Below are 23,780 nucleotides of genomic sequence, written 5' to 3'. Positions count from 1 at the left end.
TTTTCTCTCATGCTTTATTGTCTCTCACTTGTTGCCTGCTTTATTATAAGGCTCCATGTGATTTTGTAAGGATCTCACTTTACAGATTTTAGTATTCTATGCTAATTATTTGTGTAATAATGTGAAAAGACTTCTCAAGATTGACTGCCAGGATGGAAATTTGTAACCATGCCTATTAACTAATGAAAAAAAGAGAATTATAGGTGCCTTCACATGTTATTGTCATTTCTTTGCATTCCCCCCTGAGAAGTGTGTCATATCATTAAGCAAATTAAGGAGATTTCTCTAAAAACTACACAGATAACTGGACGTGAAAATGAAAAGAAGAAATATGTATTCAATAAACCCAACACTCCTTTTCAGAATGAAGGCTGGAAAGTGTAATTAATGTGCAAGTGTCCTATAACTAGTTCAATAGATAATTGATTTAACATATACCTAAGTATTATGCCAAAGTATCTCAAATAAATTTATCTGTTTGATCCATTTCATCCTTACAAAGTTCCAGCAACCTTTTATTCTCTCCCTGTCACTTGAAAACACAAATAAAACACAAGAAAAACAAAAATCTAGGTCCACCATATATCAGAGGCAGATGAAAGCAAGCATTGTGAAGTTCATTTTAAGAGTTTTTATGTTAACAAACAACAGGCATATATTTGGAGTTCTACATATTATTACTTGGGATCCCTTTATAATGTGAAATGGTTTTATTTTAGTTAATCACAACAGGACAAAGACACATGTTATATTCTGAAATAAAAGAGGAAGTGAAAGAAAGGGTGGGAAAGGAGAGACCTTGCTTGTTTAAACGAGGAACAGGGAAACAGTCAAGAACTGTATTTTGTTGCTCTTCACAAACTTTTATAAGGAACATTTGTTAAAAAAAAACTGATTTTTGCTTCTATTTATGAAATCTATTACAGCAACAAATATACTGTACAGTATAATTTCCTACATGCCAGCAACAAATTTCTCATCCCAGTATGTAACTCCCAGAGGAAAATTCAATCACAGTCCAGATTCACAGAGAGTCGAGGAAAAATTAAAAAGTTTAAGATTTGTGCTTTCTTTCTCTGTGTATGTAAATGTAAAGAACATTTTTAATTGTGTGGTTTGTATTTTGTAATTGCATAGTACCAGGAAAGACTTTGAGGACCAGATCATATCCCTTTTGCTTAGGCCCTATTATCAGTACAGTAAATAAGCTTCCAGGAATGATGAAACCCTTTTCCCTTTTTTCCACTGTTATCTTTGTTATTTTCAACAATTTAAGTAATAGAAAAAATAGATAATTGCTGGAGAACCATTAACAAAAAAGAATATAAAATAGGTGGCAATAGGACAATAACAAATGCTTTCTAAATTTGAGTTTGTGCTTTCTATAGTGTGAGAATTGAAGATCCAATATTTTTCATCTGGTTAAAAAGCTATGTTTACATGACAGTTTTGTGTTATTTTACTAAAGTTTCTCATCATGTGAATTAAAAACTGATAATATTTAAAATACAACTTTCTCTTTTATGACAATAACAAATGCTTTCTCATTTTGTGCTTTGTATAGTGTGAGAATTGATACAATATTTTTTTATCTGTTTAAAAAGCTACAGTATGTTTACATGAGTTTTTTTGTTTTACTAAAGTTTCTCATCATGTGAATTAAAAATTGATAATATTTAAAGTACAACTTTCTCTTTTTTGACAATAACAAATGCTTTCTCATTTTGTGCTTTGTATAGTGTGAAAATTGATACAATATTTTTTCATCTGTTTAAAAAGCTACAGTATGTTTACATGAGTTTTTTTGTTTTACTAAAGTTTCTCATCATGTGAATTAAAAATGTGATCATATTTAAAGTACAACTTTCTCTTTAATGTAATATCATGTCATATTTTTTCATATAATGAAAGTACAATTTTTTGGTAAAAAAAATAGATACTTTTTCAGCCTAGGCAATCCCATGAAATAGGGAAACCATTTTAGAATGTGATAATGTACTCTAAATCTCATGCACCTTAGTGGCTGTTCATTCTGAATAATACATAGTTACTGGATTGTGAACTTGTTTTTACTGTCAACCACAAAGATGTTAAAAAGAATTCTGAATTTACTGAGACTTTTCATCCCTATAAAGGTTTCTATGTAGTTCATCTGAATGTCCGAAGATTTATGCTTTCAGATGTTTTTCTTATTTGCTTTCATATTTTTTTTCCCTGGAAAAGCAAAATATACCCTTTGCGGGGACAGTTTCTACTGCAAGAGGAACAGGCATCAAAAGGGATGAAAGATTTATGTACTTGTTGGATGTTCTCATGGGCTATGCATTGAAAAGCAAGCGAATGAAATGTTTTGTTGTTTGCCCATAGAGATGTTGGCAAAATCAAACTTTATTATTTTTAAATGTCATCTTTAATGTGGGATAGGAAGACAATACTGGGCATGGAAAATTTACCCACAGAGGTTTTATTGACATTTTCAATACCCTCTCTAAATAAGCTTTTACCATATTAGTGTTCTGAGGTCTTGCAGAGTTATTTAAATTGAAAGGGAATAAAGTATCAGCAGACCCGTTCAGTACTGTAGCCCCATAGGAAGAAGAGGGTTTAAGGCTGCTTTCAAAAACGCTCTCTCTTTCATCAGTATGAGTGGTGAAACTCAGCAGGGATTCTATTTATGGAGAAACACATGGCATAGAAATGTTTTCAACAGCAAATCCAGTTTTTACAAGGAAACCTCTGAAAGACTTCTCTGTGATTTTGCTATATAACATGTTTACTCTGTTTTACTGTATCACACTTTGCACCAACCACCACTATCACCAAATGCCCTCTAAATCTTCTATCACTCTGTGGTTGAATGAATGTAAGAAAACCTAAACACAGGTTCTGGGACGACTTTTGCATTCCAAAATATAGATTGGACTGGTGCACTTCATTCAATAAGGCAGCATCATAAAGATTGAACCTTCTATTTTAAACATGGATGGAGAGTTTCCTCTTTTTTCCATATTACCCCCTTATTAACTCTGTTTTGATAGTAAAATATCCAGCTTTCGAAAAACCATTCTCAAAAGCGTGCTGGGCCAGATCCAGTAGTAAAATAAAAAGATACTAAAGTACAAGCATTATCTTATATATTTTGAAGGCATAAATGTGTAACCAGCTATTATGCAGGATATATCTTGACTGTCTGGCGCCACAGTGGAACAGGGTTAACATTGCTGTCTCGCGGAGCTCGGGCCCTGTGTTCAATTCCTGGGGTGCTATCAGTGTGGAGTTTGTATGCTCATCCTGTGTTCATATTGGTTTCCTCCAAGTTCTCTGGTTTCCTCACATAGTCCAAAGACATGCCGGTAGGTTAATTGGCTTCTGGGAAAATTGGCTATGGTGTGAGTGTGCTTGTTTGCGTCTATGTGTGCTCTGTGATGGATTTGTGAAACAACACACGGGTAGATTAGTAAACATAAGAAAAATATAAAACTGATCAAAATTTGCAATAAAGATGACAAAGTGATGTATACCTTACAAAAGGGGATTTTCACAAATACAACTTCTTTATTTTGTTTATTTTGTAATAATTTACTGCTATTTGTTATACAATATATAATAATTGTAAGTAATTTCTTTGTTTTTTTATTTGCTGTTAGTAGGTTATTTCAGTGACTTGGACAGAAACCACTCGGCATGAAAGCAGAAATTATGTCCACGGACTCTCCAACAAAAATAGTGAACTAGTGTGTCAGTGGTTAATTTTGGGATTCAGTGTAAACTGTTTCGAGTCTTTGTCGCACTTAGGAATTTTTACTTTTTGCTCGACCTACTGGTTTGAATTCCAGTTTAAGAAAGGAAACAAAAAATAGGAATGTTTAACATTATATTCCAATTCTCTGGTACACCCACGGCCATATTGGCAAAAAAACATGTGTAACAAGAAATGGTTTATTTCCATTGTAGTTGAGGATTGCAAGACAAAGTGAGTGTTAATTATATTGATGATGACAAATAATACCACTGTTTGCACCTGAGTTTCTGAGTTTCTGTGGCATGACTAATTCTTTCAACTAATTCTTTCTCTGCACTTTGCAACAAAAGACAAAGCCAAAGCTACTTTCAATAACTGTCAGTCTATCATGATGTCACAGTGCCATCTTGGGGAAGAAAGAGCTTTAACTGTCCTGTTGCCTGCAAACACAAAAAGCCTGTAGTTCTATGTTGTGGATAGTTGCCCCAGTGTACTTTAGAACCAGAGAGTGAGAGGCATCTTTACTCTCAATGTCCATTACATCCTGGGGCCTCTTTAAAAACTGTATAGTATGAGCAACAATAATAATTATTTTGGTAAACCTGACAACAAAAGGTTCACAAAAAGGTTCTTCCTTGACTTCACAGAAACAAATAAGAAAAGACATGAACAGTGGATTTTAGCTTATTATATTTTAATTCATGATTGCCAATTACCTGTCATTCTCATTATCAAACCCTTCAGTTTTGTTATTTTGTTAAACAAGCCAGCAAACTTCTACAACCCTTATTAAATGTGATAGAAATCCTCTCTTTCATCAACCTGTGATGTCCCACAGTACGAACAGCTGAGCTAAATATTGGATGAAAGGCTGATGCACTATGGACTGATAAACACAGGCATCCAATAAATTACAAGAGTTTCTGTTGCCTGACAAGCTGAAGAATCCTTGACTGCCATAGACACACCCAACTCTTGTGGTACTGAATGAATTCAGAGATGACAGTTGGGAAATACTGGTCACAGCTAGAACATGGCATAGCCTGATATGAGTCTAGTATTTTGTGACCTAAAGAGTCCAATGTGCTCTCAAAAGGCAACTGCTGAAGATTGAGACAATTGACTTCTTGAAATTTCATCCCAAGATTTGACGTACCTATTTTTCACTTTCTCTCTAGTAGCTCAATTTTAAAGGGCCCTGGTTCATCTATAAGCAAGCTTCCCTTTCTGTTTTATTATACCATTTTTACTCCTATAAAACTTATTGCTGATGTATTGCTAAAGTACAATTTGCATTAATGTAAAAAATGTCCATATGTGTTTCTCTCAGCTGCTATTCTATAAATTTAATTTATACTTTAAATAATTATTAGATGCTAATTATATTAAATAATTGTGATACTGTAAAAACAGCTTTCCTGTTGAGCTTAAACATGTTATCCATTAAATAAATCTATACAAGTGTGTCTCTGAACATAAGGCAACAAGATGTCCTATGGCTGAAAACAAGTTACCCGAGCAAGTTTGAGTATATGTAGTAACCTAGTCTGCCATATGGTAGTGTCAAGTACCAGGTTAAAGCTGGCAGCACAAATGTGCTTAGGAACTGAAGTGCATGATGTGTTCTAATTCTGAAATTCAAAGAGTTATACAGATGCCATGTCATGTGATGGAAATTGGTGTGGGTGTGGCACAAAGCCTTTGATGACCAAAAGACATACTTTAAAGAATAAGCAGAGACTGGGGTGTTTTTTTCCCAAATCTCCCAACTCTCTCTAGAAACCTTTAGGTGAGTTTTCAAAAGGGTTATTATGTAGATGTGGTCCACAGTTCTTGCAAAATGTGAATGTAACATACCACACAAAAATTATCCAGGGTATCCAGTATTCATGACATGGAAATTCCATTGTAGCCTCCAGCAGAGAAGTTCAAAACAATTCTCTCAGCAGCAAAGGTCCTGGCAATTATGTTTGGAGGCCATCAGAATTTGCTTTTTGTCTGTTTTCTCTGCTGGGGTGACACTACGAGAATGACTATCACACCCTAGACCAGTTGCGGATTTTTTATTTATATGTTGATGTGTTTAATATTATGCATTTTAAAGTGTCACCTGACGATGAAAAGCTGACTTTCATCTTGCTAATTAGATCATTTATAAATTTTCTCTTCAGTGTAAAGCCTTTCATTTTCAGGATGTGTTCCCCAGCTTTATTTTGCTTCCTGTTTGTTTCACATCTGCCGTGCTGAGATGAGCTCTTTTAATCGGTGCATTAAACCCAGCAAGGAGACTTCCCCTTAGCATCTCCAAAGACTGCAGACCTGACAGCTACAGAGAGCTCACTCTCATTATTACCTGATCAAAGAAATGTTTATAAAAAGACTATTATTGTTCCTCCATTAAAACTATTTTATCCTCCACTGACATTAAGTAGAGCAGTATTTATTAATTCATTAAGGGTGCCTTATATTTGGCATGTGTGGCACACATCAGGCACAATAGACTGGTGGTGCACTGGTCATGTGCATTTTATGAAGTTTCTTTGTTCTGTCCCTTTGTCTTAATCATTTTATTTTTCATTTGCCATGCGCCAGCTGTTTCATATAAACTCGTTTATAATTTTATTATTGCATGGCCTTGTACAGTAATCTCTGACAGTAAGAATAAGTAACTGAGAACTGGAATGGATTTTATTTGTGCATCTATGCTTCCCTGCACTGCTCTGTGGTCACATTTACTGTTGCTCTTGTGGTACATTTTACTTTATTTTGTTTTATAGTGTAACCAGTAAGTCATACAATGCAATATTGTGTATTATTTTGTCTAAATTTCTTTTTGTGTCACTGATAGCAGTGCCTGGCTAATTAAAAACTCCTAAATGGATGGATGCATAAATGATGCTATCATTTGTGGAATGATAGATCATATTAAAATATAAAAAGGAAATTCAGTGATCTTTTACTTGTGAAACACTAAAAATACTAATTGTCTTCATACAATAAAATTAGGGGACTCAGTATCATAGACAACCGTTGAAGGAGGAACAAAAGCACCAATTGATTATTTTCTTTCATTCATTGCAGACTAATGTTTTCAACGTGGTGTTTAAAATTTGATTTTGTTTTCAAATACCGGTATGATACAAAAAAGGTTGTAATTGCACCAACTACTGAAAAAGCTAAGAGAATGTAAAGAGCAACTTCTGCGTCAGACGATGATACTTCCATCCCCAGGAAATTAATTCTTTGTACTGGGGAAGGTCTGGGGGTGTCTGTGGGCTTCATGACAGTGGAAGCTGTGGTAGAACCTGTGTAATAAATACAAAGGTACAATAAATTGCACATGCAATAAAAAGTATAATATCTAAAAATATAAATGTTTCTTTTCAATGGTGTACCTGAGCATTTTCAAAGAGTGTTTATTGACATTTGAAATGTAAAATCTGAAGGTTAAAATATACAGTATGTGACAGAAACTAAGTAAACCAGATAACAACTGCCCCACAACCATCACTCCATTTAGCATAAACCTTAATGTGAACATTTCCATTTGTCATTAAGCTTCCAGCACCACTGCTGTCCTAAATGATTCAGACAAACAGCACGTAGTGCACAATAATTATGAAGTCAGCTGAGCTCAATAGGTGCACATACTTATTTCCTATTCCTTCAGGATGCAGGTACAGTACCTACAGTAACAGAGTTACCGGAAGATGTAAATCACTCTGGCTACTATACACATACATAAGTACAAGAGATATTGTAGAACCTATGACAGTTCAGAGCCACTAACTCACTCACACTGCTTATGGCCAATGCTTTGGACTGTATTTAAACCGCACTAAGATATAAACTTAGTAGGTAGAGTAGCTTCAGAGTGACTTAGCTGTTTTGACTTAGGTTAACCTAAAGAGTGAAATGCCCAATGGAGAGCTCCACAGATCAGGGAAAATGTGAATAATAAATGAAGTATCTTACTTTCTGGTTCTATTTGAAGACAACCATGAGGACCTTGTGTTGGGTCTGGGAATCCGTTGCACCGTATGATTGTGGAATATCGTCTGGAAGATTGTTTGGGAATGCGAGGCAAGCTAGGATCAGACTGGTTGACATAGAATAAACCAAACCTCTCTGCAAAGCCTGTAGCCCACTCCAGATTATCCATTAGTGTCCAGACTGTGTATCCTCGAATATCCACACCATCCAAAATATAAGCTGTGTAAAGAACACGCAATCAGTACAAATGCTAAACTTAAGGAGTTGTTTGTGATACTTTACAATTTTCAATATAGTAGATTTAAAAGTTCCAATTACAAGATGTCACATTGAATTTTCTGATTGAACATCACAGTTTAAGACCACTTACTATAGGAAAGCATACTGGATTTATGAGATTAAAACCAGTAAATAAGGTGTTAGAACAACCTATTTGCATTAACTACAGCTTTTTGTTTTCTGGCTAATTTGAATGATCTTTATTTCTTTACACAATGAAACTTAGTTTTTTGAGTGAAGGACAGCTGCTATCGGGATTATTATCAATTGTTGTTTAAATAAGGTGGAAATGTGTGCATGTACTGTATGGTGATAGCAAAGATTTGACAACAAAGGAAACAGCTGAGATTAGGCATGCTCAAAGATGACTCAGGATCTGTTATGGGCGTCATCCCTCCTCTAGAGGGCGCTCCCACCTTTTTTGTATTGTTTTTAGTTTTAGTACTTTCACCTGTGTCTCGTCCCTGTAACGGACAGTTCTTTTCGGACCCTATGCGGACGACACAATCCGGAATAGTGAGGAAACACTGGGGAAAAAGTCATGCAGGAATATGGGGATGAAAACAGGGGGGCATGTCTGAAGTGCGCTGGTGCACGGGGGAGGTGTGGCCAAGGCAAACAGTCCAGTAGAAATCCAAAGGGGAAATCCAAAATGAAAGGAAAGGTTCATGGCCCGGGGGCTCGGAGCATCTAGTCCCGTCATGTTTTTATCTCCGTGTTCCTGGTCCTAGTTCCCCGTTCCCTGGTTTTAATCGTCTGAGTCTTGGATGGATCTTCCGGCTCTTGATTACGGTCTGCGCCCTGACTACCACTTTTGGAATTCCCTGGATTTGGTTGCCTGCACTCTTCCCCCTGTGCACTGGATCACCACTGTCACCGCCCCCTGTCTTTCAACCTGACCTAACCCTGCTGTGTCTTCCCCTGATGTCCTTTTCCCAACTCTTCCGGATTATACCGTCACGCACAGAGTCTTATCAACACACTTCACAGGAGTCTGACCCGGCTCCCGTGACAGGATCAAGAATCACTGTCTATATCATGACAAATAAAATAATCATCTATGTTGAGAGCATAATAATGCTGGATCTTTGGATTAAGATAGGTGGTGAAATAACAACATGTTAGAATTTATCTCAGGTATGCTTGGAAGTATCCACTGAAATACCAGTGCTTAAGCAACAATAAAAGAAATCAATGTGTCTGCTTCTAGAAATCTTCTGTGAACATACCAATAGTTTTGTGTACAGGTAGTTTTGTGTACCTGTCTGGCTAAAGGTTTTGATAATTTACAAACCCATTACTTGAATATAGGCATCACAGCCACCCCTAACAGAACAATTCTTGATAAAATGAAGAATTTAGCAGATGTCCTTAAAGGCTGTGAGGAAATCAGAGTACTCTGAGAAAACCCATGTGAATACAGGGATCAGCCCCAGGATGTAGGAAAGGATCAAACCCAGGGTCTTGGAACTATGCAATGGTGCTATCTACCAGTTGGTGGAAAATCATCATGCTGCCTTTTGATAGGCTATGTGTTAACCATTTTGCAGTTGTCAATCAAATAAGCTAAATTGGCTGAATTGACCTCTCTCATTAGTAATCTTTTATCAACTTTTATCAGCAGATGAAAGCCTAGATGTGCCCACAAGGGCTGAGACAACTTTCTGATGCAGACTGTACATCTTCAAAAGAAGAGACCAAATCTTTCTAATCTAGTTGTGTTCTACTTTTATTTAATTGTTTTTCAGATTAGTGAATCTATTGTATATTAATTTAATAAGTGGAGAAAGACGTAAACTAAATAGGTATATGTGTAAAAACAATAATGACAAATTTCTAGGTGAACTCTTTTCTGATACAATACTGAAAAAAAATCTATTTCCACTTTGTAGTTACAGTAAATGGGAAAACAGAAACAGGATAGATTTGTACTTCACCTTTCAGAGCCTGATTGATATAGTTATCATGGTAATGAATTCTGTGGTCATCATTCAGATTAATAGGGCCACGCTCAGAGATACCATTTTCGGTGATATAAATAGGGGGGTTCCCATACTCCTCCTTAATGAAGTTTAAGATTCTTCTAAACCCAAAAGGTGTGACCTTTAGCCATGCTGACCCAGAGTCCAGCCAGGCACGATCGGCAATTGTTCCTGCCCCCCTAGGGTAAAACAAAGCATTTCTTATTTAACAAAATTAAACCGCATTTTGCGGTTTTGTATACTCAGTAATTCAAATGTTGACATTATTCTGTCTTTAAATTGTATCTACAATGGTTTATTTTAGGAGTAATTGAAAGCTCAGTGAAACAATATACTTCCAGTCATTTTATGGCTGCATAGAATGTATTTTTTGTCATCTAGTAAAATTTACCCACATTTATAACCCCTTCTCAAAGTCCAGAAACAGAATACATTGGTCTGACTGCTGGAACCAGTCCCAAACATTTGCTTTTACTACCCATTATTATTTAATATTATTCCACATTAAAAGACATACCTGTCTGCATCATAATGCTGAAGATTCTTATAATCCACATTAAATGTCAGGACTGTAGTATAGTGATTAAATCCAAAGTAATCATGGGTACCTTTAATTCTCCTTATCTCTTCTTCTGTGAACTCTGGAAGGCTAAGCAGAAACAAAATCTTCACCTCTTGAGGTTTATTTATCAATTTAGAGAAGGTACCCAGATAATTGCGATTCCTGTTGCTGTACAAGAGTTTGACATGTTCCATAGACTTAAAAACAACACTTATTATTAAAGCAATAGCTCTGTTTGGGCTAACTTACTCTTACCTTTGATATATTTTTGTCCTTTTATCCCCTCAATTCCCTATTATATTGCTCTGTCAAGCCATTACGCTTATATACCCACTTTCATTGTATCCCTTTTTCCCTACAGCTTTAAAGTTACAAAATGTAAATGGCAACTTACTGCAACAAATGCACTGTAAAGTGGATTTGACTATAAACCAACAGAAACCATTTTAATCTTTGTCTTCAAAAGCTGGTCCCTAATGAAACAATGGTTATCCAGTTAATGAATTTAAACATCTTACCGAGACTTTGAAAGACCAGCAGCCAAGCTCCTTTCTCCAATTCTTGTCTTCATCAGTTCATTATAATCTCCATTAAACACAGGGTGAGCAAACCATCCTATATAAAACTATAGTGAAATAAAACATTTCACTTCAGCATCAATAACTGGTGAGGAGTAAATAAAATGTTTTTTCTTTAAAACAAATTAAACTGTTTTTGAATACACAACAGTGCCTGCAGAGAATTCTCTACAACGACAATGAAATGTTTGTTCAGCTGTAATGAATTGCCTTTTGCATGGTAATTTCATAGGAATGTATGCTCAATTATAATTGGTGAAAATAATAGTTTTCAAATTTAAGAGCAACTGTGTCATCTTTAGTATGTAATAATTAAAAATACTGCAATCTAATAAAGCTGCATCTGACAAGAGCATTTGTATTTATTTCAATAGTACACCAGATGGCAGTATACCATCAGTTTATCCATCCATCCATTTTCTAACCACTATTTCTAATACAGGGTGGCAGGGGAGTCAGAGGATATCCTGGCAAGCAATAGGTGCAAGGCACAATACACCCTGCATGAGATGGAAGTACAACACTTCTCCAAAATAGAATCAAAATAACTTAATTGGTCATTATACCATCAATTATACCATCATTTAAAGTTTAGATATAAACATAAACTAACATGCTGTTATCTATTGTAGCTCGCAGCATTATGATGCTAGTCTTACTATAATGATATCTTATTTGAAAAAAACAACTTAAATAACCCTCATCCTAATTGTAGGCGTAGTTCAGAGTTTTCCAAGTCCACTACCTGTAGAACGCGCCTAGCAGCATCAATGTCCTCTTGTTTGTAGGGGTTCCTTGGCTCTGTCCAGTCTGAGTTGATGGTAATGGAGATTAGTCCACCCTGCTTTTGTCTGTATTTGTCATTGTAAAGGTGCCAGGCTTCAGCATGAGCTTTAAGAAGGTTATGGCCAACCACATAAGGCGCTGTGCCTGGCCTAAAGCTGATTCCTTTTAAACAGAAAGGTAAAAATCAAGCAATATTTACTGTTACACCAGTTATGAAATTTAAGTCTCAGGGGGATATTTGTTCCATATGAAAAATGGAAATTGTCTGCAGCAGTATAAATGGCAGGACCTGCTCATTCAGAACATGATACTGTTCAAATAATATAACATGGTGATCACAATGATGCTTTTTTGTCTGAGCCTGCGTCTATGTTTTCTTATTTGTCTTGAAAGATGTCCTGCTGAGTTGAAAACACACATCAACACCCAAGCACATACAAATGGTTACGATTTAAGTTTCCACCTGAACAAATTTATAAATTAATGGGATGAGGACACGTCTCTCCACCTTTTTGACTTTTTTCAAATTATATTTTGAGCATTCAATTTTCTCCATATAGTACTAAGAGGTTAAAAAATATTCTTGCTTATATCAAGCACCAGACTGTTGCCCTGCCAAGGGAGAATCCCATACTGTACCTGGTGCAGCTGTTCCATAGCCATGTCCTATGTTTGCCACATTATAGGGCTCATTGATTGTGATCCAGAATTTCACTTTTTCCCCTAGCCTGCTGAAAATGACATCAGCATAACTCTTAAATCTCTGTACAATGGTTTCATTTTCCCAACCCCCCTCATCCTGCAGAGCCTGAGGAAGATCCCAGTGGTACAAGGTCACCTATACAGACAATAGAGCACAACAAATTCAAGTCACATCAAGTCTCTGTTTAATATCCCATCGCAGAAAACAATCAATCCACTATAATGAAGGATAGTGTTTAAGCAGAAAAGGTCAGTTCTTTAATAGTATTTTAATTATATTATTTCTTTATGTCTTCCCAATAGTTTTAGTAAAGGCTTACCATTAGCACTAAAACAAAATAATATAGTATAGTGTAAAGTATAGTGAAACTTCTGTCGCCTAATCAAAACCCACCATCATTTTGTAAAACATACACTGGATGAAACAAGATAACACAAAGGTCAGTTTATCCAAATGCTTATTTTATTTATGCAGTGTGTTCACAGCTTACCTGTGGCTGTATGTTAGCAGCAAGAAGTGTATCAATAAGACGATGATAATAGTTGAGTCCCTTTTCATTAATGTACCTTGGGGTTCCATCAGGTAGAACCCTTGGCCAAGATATGGAGAAGCGATAGTGTGTCACCCCGAGCTTTTTCAGCATAGCCACATCCTCATCAATTTTGTTGTAGCTGTCACAAGCAATATCTCCATTCTCATCATTACCCACTTTCAATGGAGTGTGTGCAAAGGTGTCCCAGATGCTCACTCCCTTTCCATCGGCCCTCCAGCCTCCTTCAATCTTTAATTATGGAAAAAACGTTTGTGCAATCAGCCTTGTTTAACTGTGCCAATGGTTTAATATAATCAAATAATCATTATCCTAAACACTGGAGTGGAGTATTTCATACCTGTTATGTGACTTTTAAGTACATATTTCCCATCAATGAGGTCATTATTAAAACAAGTTTTTAAGTATTATTTCCTTCTTTTTAGTTGGAAGAAACTGCTCAAAATGAGCTAATTTACCTGATAAGATGCTGTTGCAACACTCCAAGCAAAATCCTTTCTAAACTGTGCATACAAGAGCTTTTCATCATCTGGTATAGGGAATCCGTTATTTTTTATGACTTGAAAAAAGTAATGAGCAGAGCGTTTGGGGGTTCTTGGTCGAATTGGGTTCTTGAAGTCCACATGATGAAGACCAAAGCCAACATTGTAGCCCTCCAGCCATTCAAAAGAGTCCATCAGAGACCAGGCTGTGTATCCTTTTAATCTTACACCATCCAAATTGTAAGCTGTAATATAAACAGCACAAACATTGTATTTGTGTTTTCACATCCATTCTGATATCCAATGAATTAAATCTATATTTAATTTACTACTTGAAATGAAAGCATGCCACTCTATACTCACTCTATTGTTCTGAACACATAATTACATAATTTAAAGTATTGTCATCCTGATGACCTTGATTGCTTGGTTACTATTCTAAAAATGCACATCAGGAAAAACTTTTTAACTAGAAATTTACTTTAAAATACATGCCAGTTTATTCAATTCATAAAGGCTATATGAATTAATTTGTTTGTACTGTGTAGGATCAAACCAGACCAACGTTATATTTAATCAATTGTCCAGTTGTCCTAGAACCAAACTAAAGATATCAATATGTATTCAACTTAATCCTTGAATTAGGAATATTCATTTGGAAGCTTCATATGCACTGCAAAACAACTTAAAAATCTTACCTTTCAGTGCTTCATCAATGTAAGTTTTATAAAAGAACATTCGATCTGTGTCATCCACAGTAGATTTTGAATCAGTTGACACCCCATTCTCAGTGATATAGATTTCTGGGTTGCCATATTCCTCCTTTATCCAGTTCAGAAGTCTTCTCAGGCCCCAGGCAACAGCTCTAAACTCTTTCAGAGCAGTACTAGGCCAGTCATTTTCTACTGCTTCACCAAGATCCCGATCATAATCATAAGAATAGGGCTTTAGCCTGGCGGTTACATGATGCACAATTTTAGTGGTATAAGCATTAATACAGAAGACATCAGCAGTTCCCTGGATATAGGCCTTCTCTTGCTCTGTAAAAGTGGGAAGCCTAGATTCTGGCAGGCCTTGCAACTCACTTTTGTTACCTACCTGCCATTTCAGTGCATCTGGGTAGTCCCCGTTTTTAAAAATGGGGTGTGCAAACCAACCAAGATGGAACTGGAGGTAACGGTCAGCAGCCACTATTTCTCTGGGTACATTTACATCCTTGGGTTCTACCCAGTCAGTATTAAGGCTTAGGGAGACCAAACCACCTTGGAGACTTCTGTATTTCTTGTCATATGTGTGATAAGCCATAGCATGAGCTTTTAAGAGATTGTGAGCAACTCTATAAGGGGCATCTCCTGGACTCTTCACATTGGGAGGCATCAATCCTTTGGCATAGCCTGCCCATGCAATAGTATGGGGCTGGTTAAAAGTCATCCAGAACTTGATTCTGTCTCCAAAGGTTGCAAAACAGAAGTCAGCAAATTCATTGAATATTTCAATCATCTGCTCATTCTCCCAACCTTTAATATCCTGCAAGGCTTGAGGAAGGTCCCAGTGATAGATGGTTACCATTGGAGTTATATTATAAGCCAGGAGACCATTGATGAGTCTGTTGTAATACTCCACACCTTTCTCATTCAGTGATCTGATTCTACCATCAGGAAAAATCCTTGGCCAGGACAAAGAGAATCTATAAGACTTAGCGTTCAAAGCCCTTAACATGTACAGGTCTTCCTCTATTTTATTGTAGCTATCACAGGCCACATCCCCAGTGTCATTGTTCTTGATGCTGTTGGGCTTGTGTGTAAAAGTGTCCCAAACACTTGGTCCCTTCCCATCAGTATTCCATGCACCTTCGATCTGATAGGCTGAGGTTGACACACCCCACTGAAATCCTTCTGAGAAGGTTCCATAGTGGAAAAGCTTCCTCTCGAATTTGGATTGGCGAGAAAACTTCTCCCAGACAATCTTAGCTTTTGAGGGGACATCTGATGGAGGTAGACCAGGCAGCTTGGTAACCTTAGGTTGAGAAATAAGATTTTGGGGCAATATCATGTCTTTTCTGCTTATAAATCCATTATTTTTAATGATTTGTGAATAGAAATAGGCTGATTTTTTTGGTGTTCTTGGCCTGTTAATGTCTTCAAAGTTTACATAATGCAAACCAAACCTCTGACTATAACCTTCCGGGCCTTCAAAACAATCCATCAGTGACTGCACAGTGAAGCCTCTCACATCCACCCCATCTATCTGTATCGCTGATGAAATAAAATTAAATTAATGTTAACTTTTCATACATAATGCAGAATAAAGTACATTTTAAATCAGTCAATCAAAACATTCTGTTCAATACATTTAAATTAATCTGAGAGAATGTGGAAAATATCTTTTAAATCCACCAGAAAAGTCAGTCCTAACCTTCCTGAGAAGTCTTTGCACAATTATTGAACATGAGGCACTTTTATTGTACTTTTAAGATTTCAAGACATTTGGCATATACTCTTTAAATCTACAGGGAATTTATGGTGATACAAACTATAAACAAAGTGATTTGTACATTAAATGCATTTAATAAATACATTGAATTTAGTTAATCTGCATAGCCACAGTTATCTAAATGAAGACGGACAACCCTGAATTGGAAGGAAGTATTGTGAAATGAACAGAGAAAATATCAAAACTCAGTAAACACTCACCCTTCAAAGCTTCATTAATGTAACTGTTAAGAAAATGAATACGCTGTGTATCATTGAGAACCTCTCCGTTGTATTCTGTCGGCATTCCATTTCCTGTTATGTAAATGGGAACTCTAGAGGCAGATGTGTATTCTGCGGCTATAAAATTAAGGAGCCGTCGAATCCCCCATGGGACTGAGAAAATCCAGGGAGAGGCAGTCTTTGGCCAAGAGGGATCAACATCCTCTTTGAAATCCCCTACATTATGTGGTCCTGGGTTGCAGACTTTAGGGCTGGTACTGATCAGCCGAGATGTGTAATGGTTGAGTCCAAAGAAATCAGCTGCTCCTTTAATTTTCAACTTCTCTGCTTCAGTAAAAAGTGGAAGCCTAGCCAGCTCTTTCTGGGGACATTCCTGGTTTTTCTGCTCAATCTGTTTTTTCAGTATTTCTGGATAATCACCATTGACGAAAAGAGGGTGAGCGAACCAGCCCAGCATGAACTGCAGGTAGCGCTCTGCAGCCTCCACATCCTGAAGGCTGGAAGAATTCTTGGGCTCTGCCCAGTTAGAATTTAAGGCAATACCCACTTTTCCTCCTTGGAGAGGTCGGTATTTGTCATTATAAACATGCCAGGCCTCAGCATGGGCTTTGATTATCATGTGAGTCACCTTCATAAAAAAGAAGAAGACAGCAATGAACAGAAATAATAATAATAATTGCTTACACTTATATAGCGCTTTTCTGGACACTCCACTCAAAGCGCTTTACAGGTAATGGGGACTCCCCTCCACCACCACCAATGTGCAGCATCCACCTGGAAATGCACTAATTGCCATTTTTACATTTACAAGACAATTTTCAAACACCTTTTCTTCAGTACAAAAGCTTCTCTCAAACAGTTTGAATGTGCCAAAAACACTTACAGATGCATATCTGGAAAGGGCCAAAGAAAGTGTGGAACAGAAATTAGAAAAAACCTTTTCCTACTTCTAGTTTTGGATTTTCTTTTTGCTGTATTTTATTTGGACATCAAAATAAATTAAACATATTTACTGGAGTAAAAACTTTAGAAGTTGCCATATTCTGCTTTACCTTTGGTAATCCCTGCTTGTGTTGACTACAATATGTCACACATATTGCAGATGTGATACTTTGTATCCTTTATTAAGACTGAAATGTCAATGTTCTTTAGTTTTATTGGAATGCTATTACTTGGTTTCTGTTTCTGATGTTTCAAACATCAGTGTTGCTGTATGTACCTGGTAGGAAGCAATTATTGGGTCAGAGATTCCAGGAGGGTGCTGTCCAGTACCATACCCTGCATAACTAACAACCCAAGGGCTGCTGAAAGTGTTCCAAACTTTCACACGGTCTCCAAACCTAGAAAAGCAAAAGTCTGCATATTCCTTGAATGCTTGTATGATGGATTCATTCTGCCAGCCACCCTGGTCCTGCAGGACCTGAGGCAGGTCCCAGTGATAGAGAGTCACTACCGGCTGAATGTTGGACTGCAGAAGACTGTCAATGAGTTTGTCGTAATAAAGAGCACCTTTCTCGTTTAAGCTGTTATTGTGGCCAGTGGGGAAGATTCTAGCCCAAGAAATGGAGAACTGGTATGTCTTGCTGACGAGGCCTCTCAAGAGGTAAACATCATAATCGATTTTATTGTAGCTATCACAAGCCAGGTCAGCTGTCTGGTTCTGGAAGACATTCCCCTCGTGGGAAAACCGATCCCAGATTGTCTCTCCCTTCCCGTGTTCTGCCCAGCCACCTTCCACCTTGAATGATTCGCTGGACGTGCCCCACTGAAAACCATCTGGAAAGGTACTATTGAGGAAAAGGTCTTGTTCAGACACTGGTTGGTCTGCAAACTTTGCCCAAACAGTCTGATAAGATGAGAAGAGCGAATGGTTGATCACTGTAGTCTTAGAGCTCTCAGCAGCAGCCTTCTCTGAAGCTTTGAGCTCACTCAGTTGACTGGATTAAAGGTAAATGAAAGAAAAGAAAATATCAGTGAACAGAATCCACTATAAGTATTTTTAGTTGGAAGCATGATTAAAGTTAGATTAGAAAAAGAAAAGTACATTGAAAGTAACGCTCAGATTTAAGAACACATTTGGTAAATAAATTTTCACGAGGCATAACTGCCTACATATTTTGAATTTAAATTCAGAATTTTTACTCAGGAAATATGTCAACTAGGCTAGTATTATATTATGTATGATAATATTGTTTATGTTAGCACCATTAACATTCTTTAGCATAATCAGTTTTGTTGTTTAAATTAACAATACAAAAACTCTTCTATTATTTTTTAGTTTTTCATACAATATGTACTACATAACTGTATTGGAAACTGCAATATGGAGCAAATATTGTAAAAGGGCTTTTCATATTAACGTTGGACTTTCAATATTCCATCCATTCATTTTCTAACTGCATCATCTAATTCAAGAGTGTGAGGGAGCTGAAGACTTTCTCGGCAAGCAACATTCAACATGAATTTCTTTTTTTCAGTATTAATATGCTTCCAACATCTCGACTACATAATCACAATGCCTGTAAGTTTCTCAAAACCTGTTAAAGACACAAAAAAATACCCTTGTGAGTTGTTCTTCACAGTCAATTGGTCAAAGAGGTCAATGATGTCACATCCCATGATCCTCAGTTCATTCTGTTGCAGAGCTGTGAAATTGTAATATACTGTGAAGTATCATTCTTCAGGGAACAATATCAAGAACATATGTATAGTTTAGATTATTTTAGGAAGAGTGAAAGTGAGGTTTTCTTAAGAAATGCAAAATATGATTTTGACACTATTGATACTCACTAAAAGGCAAATATTAGATTTTAAAATCTTGTTCACCATTACAGTACTATTTCAAGACTATAAAATGTCTTATAAAGCACTCAGATTTGCAACTTCACAATGCAAGTCAATACCATAAATAAGTCACATCACTTCAGATACTGTATCCCTTTGACTTGATGTTAGACTTATCTGACAATAAGTAAATCTTAATTATTTATTATAATTATAATTATTTAATTGAGCCCCCAAATTCAACTAATACATTTCTAATAAAACTATAGTGAATTGTTTTCAGTTCTAGTACTGTCAGAGCTTTATTTCACATACAAAGAATCATGCATGAAACCAGTAACTTGAAAACTTTGTCCTTTTTGAAGCAGAAAATGATTAAAAATGTATGATTAACTAAATAATTGGTTCAGATAAGGCCCCAACTTTTAAATTTATTTAATTTGAACAGACAATAGATTAATAAGAACCAGTACTCAAAAACAATGGGCTAAAGGTAATACAAAATCATAATTCAGTTTCACAGAATGGAGGTATTTGTCACCTTACCTTTCAGTAAACTGGCTAGGGGCTGGAACTGATGGTCATATGCTGAGCTACAGCCTTCACCATGCAACTCGTAGATCAAAACTGGCACATCATTAAACATGGCTCCCTGAATGATGAATAGCCTCAAATAAAACAATTGCTCATGGTAGTATATCTTTATTTTCACATATTTCACATTTCACATATCGCGGTGTTTCATGACAGTGGAGAATGACTAAAGGAAATCTTAAGGTTTTTTTTACCTGAATTGGTTTTATCATAATTCTAAGTCTAGAATTTATTGTACTGTTAAACTTCACAAGGCGTAAAGCATTCTTCTTGATTTCAGCCTTGATCCATTTTTCCATTTTCCAACTTCTTCAACCAGTACACGAAGGCAGGGGATTCGCAGCCTACACAAGCAACGGGTGCAAGGCAGGGTACACCCTGGACAAGACGCCAGTCCATCGCAGGACATACACAGACACAAAAACACACACACACACTTTTTCCAGAAGCCAATTAACCTACCAGTATGCTTTTTGGGCTTTGGAAACTAAAGCACCTGCAGGAAATCCATGCAAACATGGGGAGACCATACAAATTCCACCCAGATACCGCCCCAGGAATTGAACCGAAGGCCCCAGTGCTGTAAGACAGCAATGTTAGCCTCTATGCCACCCATTTCAGTCTTCATATGCAGTATTTTTGTAATTCTGTTTACTTTCATTCCCTGTTTTTTTTTTTACTTTATGAAGGTAAATAAGTAATTTGAGACAGTTGTGCTGTATTTGTTACCTGTATCTTTAAAAATTCATCCTGCAAGTTTGTTTCCAATTTACAGTCATAGTTGACGTGCACAGCAAGGAAATCTATAAATCCCTAAATGAAAAAAAGAATATTAATATTATTTCCTTAATACTTTCTGTTACATTCACTTAATGAATGTGTCTGGACATCAGACTTAATACAGATTTTCATGTTTCATGCATTAAATACCTGCTTCATCATTACCTTGTACATATTGTCAGTTTGGTAAAAAATGTTTTTTCTCTTAATGTCACTAGCTTTCATTCCAAGGGAGATCTGTCCACCTGTAAGAAGATTAAAAGAGCATATGTTGTTAGAGAAATATAAACAAGTATTATCTTAAGAATACTAGGAAATAGGTTTACTAGGTTAAACTCCTAAAATATTATTGTACAATATTATTGTATCTTAGCAAAAATTGATAGTGTTCTGAATGTATGAATGTACCAGAACACTATCAATTTTTGCAGTAGTAAAAAAATCAGAGATACCTTTTAGCAAGTTGCACTCAAAGCGTATGAATTAATATTTCATGTTATCAACATACTGTAATGCTAATTGAGCATTGTAGAAAAAGGCAAAAACACGAAAATAAAAAATGTAACTGATGTATATATCCTGCAGGACTGATGCCATAATTGACCTTTTAGATTTAGATTTTAGTTTGTTATAGTAAATTATAGTAAATTAACCACTTTATAAGAAGCCTCTTCACAGTTTTATACAATGTAACATGAAAATTATATGTGCCTCCCCATAACTCCCCTGCTGAAACATTATTATACTAGATCCATTATATAATTTTGACCTTTGTAAGCTATGAAATAAAGATAAAAACTGCAGAGTTGCATTTACTCAAAGATAAATAATCTCAGATATGACTTGTAATTGTAGTCCAAAAGGTTTCTCCTAGAACCCTTTGGAGTGACTTGTGACTAAAAAATAATGGTATATTCTGTTTTTCATGCAAAACAAAACATACTGGAAGAACACGAAAATCTGAATCAGTTCATTGGAAAATTAACAATTTAACATGGATACATCATTGTCCTTGCCCTTTTAAGTCAAACTTTTGTAGTAGTTGTGACTCTTTAAAGACCAATTAAATGGAAATACATTTTTAGTAGCTTTTATTGGTTTAAATTAAATTATAGAAAAATGTAGAATACTTAACAGTAAGGAGATCTTTGTTCTACAGACTTTCAGAAAAAAACACAATAGGCCTTTATACAATGCTGTCCTTTAAATGGTATTAACTATTTTTGCTTTGACTGTAAGACAAGAGCTTAACTACAGAAAAATCCATTCATATACACATCTGAAATCATTTAAAAGTAGTCGGATATTTGCTTTTTAGAATTAGAAACATCCTCAATGAGGATATTTCTGATATAATATTCATGACATTGTATTAACACTAGAGCCAGATGAATTCTTACCTTTAGCAGAAAGTAATTGGTGGTAAAGACTGTACACTTTTTTGTGGGCAAGAAAAGCATTTTCGAATACGGGCGTTTTAAGGCTGGAGGAGACCGAACCTTTCTGGTGTCCCTCTTCAATCATCTCATAAAACTGGCTGAATGTTATCCAGGACTCTGCAAGACCTCCAAAACTTGAAAAGACAAATTTGGCATATTCTTCAAAAAGACTCACAAATATCTCATTTTCCCAGCCTCCATGCTTTGCCTTCAAGACCTCAGGCACACCCGAATGGTGCAGCACAATGAGAGGCTTGAGAGTGGCTTCTGACAGCTGTGCAAGGAAGTTCCTGTAGCAGGAAAGAGTCTCCAGGTGAGCGTTCTTCGGATCACCTTCAGGCAGGAGGTTTGTCCAGGAAAGGATCACTTTAAAATGAGTTAGCCCTCTTGAACTAAGGTAATTGAAATAGTCTTGAGCAGAAGGGGGCAGGGGAGATTGACAATTAAAGACGTCTGCCTCACCTTCCCCCTGAATCTTTGAAGCCAATGCTTGAAAATTGAGGGTTCCTCTGTTCAAGGCATTCACAAAGTTTTTAGTTAGGGGACCCCCAAGGAGCATAAATTCTTCTTGGTCTTGTACCCCACTGCCAAAGCAAGTGCATGGTAACAGGAGAAGAAGAAGGATCTTTCCATCTTGCCTCATCTTTGCTGTGTGAAGACACTCTAAGCTATTATTGCCACATAAACTTATGTTTTGTGTGAAACCTTTAAACCATCTCACACTGCAATCTTTTTTTTTTACAATTGCATGGTCATAGCATTAAAAAAACAACTGTGCTATAACTAGTTATCTGTGCTCTATAGCCCTAAAACAGATTACCTAAAAGAGATATGCCACTTTTATCTGCACTTAAAGTGTATAAAGGCCTGATCATAAATGTAAATGCTTGATTCACTTTTCTATCATTTCAGATTGAGTGATTTATCTATGCAGAAATCTTTTTACAGTAAACGATTTCTCAAATTGCCTAACCATAAAATATATATTACCATGTGCAAGGGCAAAGGCACGTTAATAAAGAAATAATAGTAATTTAACTATTGTTAAAGAACATTTTAAACAAAGGTGGAGCCAAATTCCAAAGGAATGGAACAAAGTCAGTTAGTTTGTCTGTACATTTTACAGTTTTATTGTTTCTCACTGATTGGCTCCGAAAATTAACACTTTTTTGTATAAACTTGTGATTTCTTCTTGCGGAAAAACTAGCTTGTAACAAAATTGTTGGCCAGTGCAGTGTTAATGGTTGCATGATAAAAATCTCCAATGACATAAATTGGTGCATGTTCAGCATCTGGCTTTTTCTATGAAAACAAAGAGATGATATGTAGTGATCACTTTGAAAGCAAGAATCCCTGTTGAAGTTCAGTAAACACAAACAGGGTCTAGCACTGTGGATATCAGACTGAATTGTTGTCGTTTCAAATTGAGCAAATATATTTTTGTACTCTTGAGCAATTCACTAAAAGTGCTCCAGTACATGATTTGTTGTATAGGCTAGTATTCAGGTCAACATTATTATGAATGAGAACTTGGTCTCATTTGCTTAATTTTTCACTTATTGTCCTATAGATTTAGGGATTTTAAGAAATACCTGATTTTATGTTGTAACTGAAATACAAAGTATGTGATATAGTGAAATGGTGACATAATGATTTTTTTTTAAATCAATAATGTTTTCTGATCTAAATGGAATGTTGGCTTTGATGCTTTGATCCAGCTGTCTGCATCCTTTTAAAAAAAGGAAATTAGATTCTGACCATGACGACTGCATTGGCAGCATTACATACATCAGAGAATTCTCTTTGTGTTAT

At 36.1% G+C, this 23,780-nt stretch overlaps 1 protein-coding gene across 1 annotated transcript; it reads right to left on the bottom strand.

The window, feature by feature from the left end:
* Positions 1–6,814: 6,814 nt before the first annotated feature.
* On the bottom strand, positions 6,815–22,611 carry LOC148821867 (lactase/phlorizin hydrolase-like). Its single transcript, XM_088929987.1, has 16 exons — positions 22,000–22,611; positions 20,479–20,562; positions 19,702–19,807; positions 18,932–19,016; positions 17,591–18,308; positions 16,351–16,999; positions 14,356–15,912; positions 13,634–13,902; positions 13,116–13,406; positions 12,562–12,760; positions 11,882–12,084; positions 11,077–11,183; positions 10,514–10,645; positions 9,952–10,175; positions 7,718–7,954; positions 6,815–7,047 (listed from the first exon to the last, which is right to left on the bottom strand). The coding sequence occupies exons 1-16, from the start codon at positions 22,609–22,611 to the stop codon at positions 6,815–6,817; spliced, it is 5,706 nt and encodes a 1,901-aa protein (XP_088786113.1).
* Between the last annotated feature and the right edge of the window lie 1,169 nt (positions 22,612–23,780).

The sequence above is a fragment of the Atractosteus spatula genome, chromosome 13 (genome assembly GCF_055471065.1).
Source record: "Atractosteus spatula isolate fAtrSpa1 chromosome 13, fAtrSpa1.hap1, whole genome shotgun sequence".
Classification (NCBI taxonomy): domain Eukaryota; kingdom Metazoa; phylum Chordata; class Actinopteri; order Semionotiformes; family Lepisosteidae; genus Atractosteus; species Atractosteus spatula.
Note: the sequence above shows the minus strand (reverse complement) of the source record. Positions and strands in the feature narration are given on the sequence as shown.